General features: G+C 59.2%; 1 protein-coding gene across 3 annotated transcripts in view; it reads right to left on the bottom strand.

Moving 5' to 3' along the window:
• Window positions 1-2,220: 2,220 nt before the first annotated feature.
• The window catches only part of STAB1 (stabilin 1), a 58,362-nt gene continuing 56,242 nt past the window's right edge, over window positions 2,221-4,340 (bottom strand). For all 3 annotated transcript variants that reach the window (XM_034066213.1, XM_034066214.1, XM_034066215.1), the window contains 7 exons: window positions 4,108-4,214; window positions 3,773-3,892; window positions 3,263-3,415; window positions 3,044-3,163; window positions 2,729-2,872; window positions 2,382-2,513; window positions 2,221-2,304 (listed from right to left, as the gene is read on the bottom strand). In XM_034066213.1, the coding sequence (XP_033922104.1) occupies window positions 2,260-2,304; window positions 2,382-2,513; window positions 2,729-2,872; window positions 3,044-3,163; window positions 3,263-3,415; window positions 3,773-3,892; window positions 4,108-4,214 (821 nt within the window). In that variant the 3' untranslated portion in view covers window positions 2,221-2,259. The remainder of the gene's footprint in view (window positions 2,305-2,381; window positions 2,514-2,728; window positions 2,873-3,043; window positions 3,164-3,262; window positions 3,416-3,772; window positions 3,893-4,107; window positions 4,215-4,340) is intronic.

Here is a 4,340-nt window from a genome sequence, read left to right as displayed (position 1 = left end):
ACGTACACGTGTAGGTGCTGTGTTTATTTTTCTCCCCTTCACTGGTTCCATCCCTTTCCCTGAGGTACTTTGCAGGCTGGGCAGAGGGTGGGTGCTTGTTCTGGGCTGTGGGAATCAGTGAGGTGGGCACAATCTGCTGCTCCCTGCTCTGCGCGCAGGGACATGGCTCAGAAATAGCATCCCAAGTCTCTGGTGCTTGGGAAGCTCAACACAGACTCCCACAGGAGGTGTGTCAGGGCTGCAGCTGCCCCAATAGCCTTGGGTACTACTCATGAGTCTGGAGGTGGACAGTGAGGGAAGAGGGGTGCTAACTGGGCAACCAGTGAAGCACATCAAGGAGGACAAAAGCATCAGCAATGTTACCAATGCAGGTACCAGCAGGTACCCATTGAGCTCCCCACCAGACTGGTCTGTCCTGGGGCACACAGGTAGGTAACTGCTGGTTAAATGTAAAGGATGTGCAAGTCCTGAGTGAGAGTGGGGTGGGAGCAGGTCACAAAGTCTGAGAAACAAGTGTTTACTGCGAGCTGAGTGCCACACAGTGTCAGTATTCTGGGGGGTTGGTGCCATGGGACATCAATGTTTTGGCAGCTCCGGCAGTGTGCTCTGTTCGGATGTGTTCAGCCTTTCAGGGAAGGTGCAGGGTTGGCAACAGAGGTGTTGGTCTCCATCTGTGGAGGTGTAACCTGAGGTGTATGAAAGGGCTGTTGGATGTCCAGGGAGGAGAGAGTGACATGGTGCTGGGTGGGAGTGGGCTGAAAGGGGAGCGAGGCCACACAAAGCCCTGTGTGCCTCTTCAGGGGGAGATAACAGCAATGCCAGAGCATATGAGACAGGGGATAAGGATGAGGGCCTGGAGGCCCAGGAAGATCAGAGCTACTTTAGGATGTGAAGAACAGAAAACAAGTTCTTCACCTGGTTCGGGGCTATGCTGGCTTTGCCCAGGCTTCAGCCCTGGGGTACAGGGAGGGCCCTGCGGAGGAGCAGAGGGGCAGAGAGAGGCCTTGGGGTTGTTCACAGTTTGTGCCACACTGATGGTGGCCAGCAGTCATGCCATTGGAAAGCTGGATGTGTGGGAAGACTATGGCAATGGGATGAGGGTAGGAGGCCCTGGAGGGAGAGGTGAGGTGGAGCAGTGTGTGGTCCCCAAAGCAAGGAGAGATGTAACGCAGCTGCTGGCACTGGAGACATTCAGGGGCTGTTGGGATATTTGAAGGCAGAGCTCTGCCTGCAGAACCCTGGTCCATCACCTCCTCCCTCACTGCTGCACCAGTTGCCAGTGGCAACAAAGGTGACAGCCCAGGTGGTGGTGAGGTGACAGGCAGAAGAGGGAACAGAAAGCAGATACACTTGTGCTGGAGCTGGCAGGGAGGAGGAAGGACAGTGGTGACTGCAGGGTGTGCGTGATGGGTCTTTGGGATGCACGGTAGGTCTGGGTGGTGGGTTAAGGGCTGTTGGGTGGGGGGGGGAGGTAGCAGGGGGTGTTTGTGAGTACTGGGCTGTGGCAATGGCCATATATTGTCGATGTGGGGGCAGCTGAGGGAGAAGAACTGTGTCTGTATCAAGGACCCTCTGCCAGGAAACTCCTCAGGGAAAGGCACTGAAGTACGTGAAAGTGCCAACAACCCTCAGTGAGATACACACACACACACACCCTTCTCCCCAGTGGTGTGCCAGGCTGGGCCCTCACCTGCATCTCACTGCTTGTTTTTATGTTACCTGCCAGCCTGGACTCTTGGCTCCTTGACCTGAACGACTGCTGTTAACATAGCTGCACTAATCCAATGGGTCTGCTGTGTGCATGTGGCCTTTGATGTCTCTGTGCTGTGAAGGCTCAATAAAGTCTGCCGCATGTGTAACTAACTCACTAACCAACGGACTTACTGCAGAGGCGCTGCTCCCGTCTGCTCCTGTGCCTGGGCTGCAGCTGGGGGGGTGGCTCACAGACCTAACCCTAACCCTAATGGTCAAGGGGCCATTTATGCCCCTTATGGCCTTAGTACAGGCAGGAACTGTACTAAGGATGGGGCAAAGGGGATGCTCGGGGGTAACTGAGGTGACTCCTGATGCCAGGAGGGGTGCGCCCAGGGGCTGTCACCAGCGGGTGCCCCTGTGCCCCTGTGCTGAGCCGTTGAGGGGGCAGCGGGGGAGGGCCCAGCCGGGGTGGGGAGAGAGCCCCCGGTACGGGCGGGGGGGTCGGCAGAGAGCAGGCGGGGCACGGGCGGGGGCGCTGAGCTCTTTATTGGGGCGCAGGGAGCGTCACTGGGGGCGGCCTCCGGCGTCAGCGGCGGAGAGCAGCGAATCCTGCGGAGAGAGCGGCGTGAGGGGGGGGTCGGGGGGGACAGGGGATGGGTCCGGGGGGGTCCCAGGGCCCCGCTCACCTGCAGCGGTTCGTAGTCGGGCGCGTGCCCGCCGTACAGCGGGTTGGGGATGGCCACGAGCGGCCGCTGTGGGCGGGGCCTGGCGGTGCGCGGCCCCGCGTCCTCCTCCTCCTCGTCCGCGCGCAGGTCCGCCTGCGGGGGGCGGGGCCAGGTGAGCGGGGGCGTGGCCGGGGGCGTGGCCTCGGGCAGCAGCGCTGCCCTCACGCCCGCCGCGGTCCCGGCCGCCCCGTACTGCGGAGCTCCCGTCATTGACTCCCGTCATTGCTCCCCCGGAGCCCCCTCGCTGTGCCCCGGAGCCCCCTCGCTGTGCCCCGGAGCCCCCTCGCTGTGCCCCGGCCTGCGCCTACCTGCAGGTACCCGAACTGCTGCTCCCGCCGCCGCCGCACACAGTAATAGGCGATGCCGGCCCCGGCCGCCAGCGCCAGCGCGAAGCTCAGCGCACACAACGTGCCCGTGGTCACGGAGCCCGATGCCTGAGCTGCGCCATTCACCTGCGGCCCAAGTCAGCACCGGTCACCATCAGCCCGTGCTGATGACTGACCGGTCACCTCCAGCCCCAGGCTCCCCCTCTGTGCTCCCAGTGCAGGGACAGGACCAGGACAGTCCCTGGGCACGACCCCATCACCTCATCCCCTCTCCCACTGGTGCCCTCGGGCACTGACCTGACCAAGCTGGACCACAGGAGGGGGCATCCTCAGCGGTTCTGCAATTGCATGAATGATGCCGTTGAATGCTATAATGTCCCACTCCACGATCATGGTGTCATTGATTCCCTTGGCGTCCTGCAGGATAGAACACGTGTCATCCAACCAGAAAACCTCAAAAGAGAAGTGGTGAGAACTTGCGGGGTTTTCTTTGACCTCTGTGGAGGTTACACCTACTGAGTGCTCTGTACCATTGCCCACTGGGAGGTCTGATACTTGGAGATGGTATCCTGACTGCGATGGGATGATGGTGCCCGTTGTGAGGTTGAAGCTGAAGAGGACGACATTGCTGGAGGATACATGGAGCTTCAGCTCCTCTCCTGTCAGTGTCTGAAAAAGCAACGGGGAGGAGCAGCAGGGCTGAGCTGGCTCCCCTGTGTGCAGCCCCCATCTGGCCTGAGCCCCAACACTCTCCATGGCCAAAAGACATCTCAATTCATGGGCAACATGGCACAAAACTACTCTGCAGCAAAGGGGAAATCACCATTCTTTGAAACAGCCAAAGCTCAACTGGCAAAGGCTCTGACCTAACAGCTCTGCTGAGCGAGGGGTTGGACTGGGGACCTCCAGTGCTTCCCTCTGGGTTAAATTCCTCCTTCCACGGATTTCACATTACCATTTTGCCAGCCCTGGAGGACTCCTGCTCCCCATGCCCCCTTGAGCACCTGCTCATCCCTGCATACTTACTTCATTGTCTGCAAAGCCAGAATTCAGGGGCACAAAGAGAGTTTTGGGAGTGGAGTCATCAGACAAATAGATGAAAAAATCCAGTCCTTCTTCTGTGTCATTGGCAAAATCAAGCAACATCTGGAAAACACAGGACCCCTTCCCATCAGCACACTGCTGTCACCCTCCCCAGACAGGAAACATCCCCCAGCCCTGGAAAGCAAACACCTCTGTGTTTGCACTCTCCTCCACCCACCCACAGACTACACCACCACTTCTCCCTGCTACAGCCAATCCCTCCCTCTGCCTTGTTCCCAGCTGCTGGCATTGTGGGACACGAGGGAAGCATCACTCACAGAATAGAAGGTGGAGAAGCGAGCATTGTCCGCAAGCACATCAGGGAGCTTCCCACTGCACCAGTACCCGTCTCCCACAAACCCATCCCGGCAGGTGCAAGTCAGATCTGCAATGGAATGCCAGGATGCAACTCAACTCACCAGTGCCAAGGGCATTTCCTTTGAGCTCTGGATACCCCTCAGCATGTTCCCTCCCACCACAGGCATGGGGAGACAGAGATGTGCCCCCTACC

This window comes from Melopsittacus undulatus, chromosome 9 (genome assembly GCF_012275295.1).
Source record: "Melopsittacus undulatus isolate bMelUnd1 chromosome 9, bMelUnd1.mat.Z, whole genome shotgun sequence".
In the NCBI taxonomy this organism is placed as follows: domain Eukaryota; kingdom Metazoa; phylum Chordata; class Aves; order Psittaciformes; family Psittaculidae; genus Melopsittacus; species Melopsittacus undulatus.
Note: the sequence above shows the minus strand (reverse complement) of the source record. Positions and strands in the feature narration are given on the sequence as shown.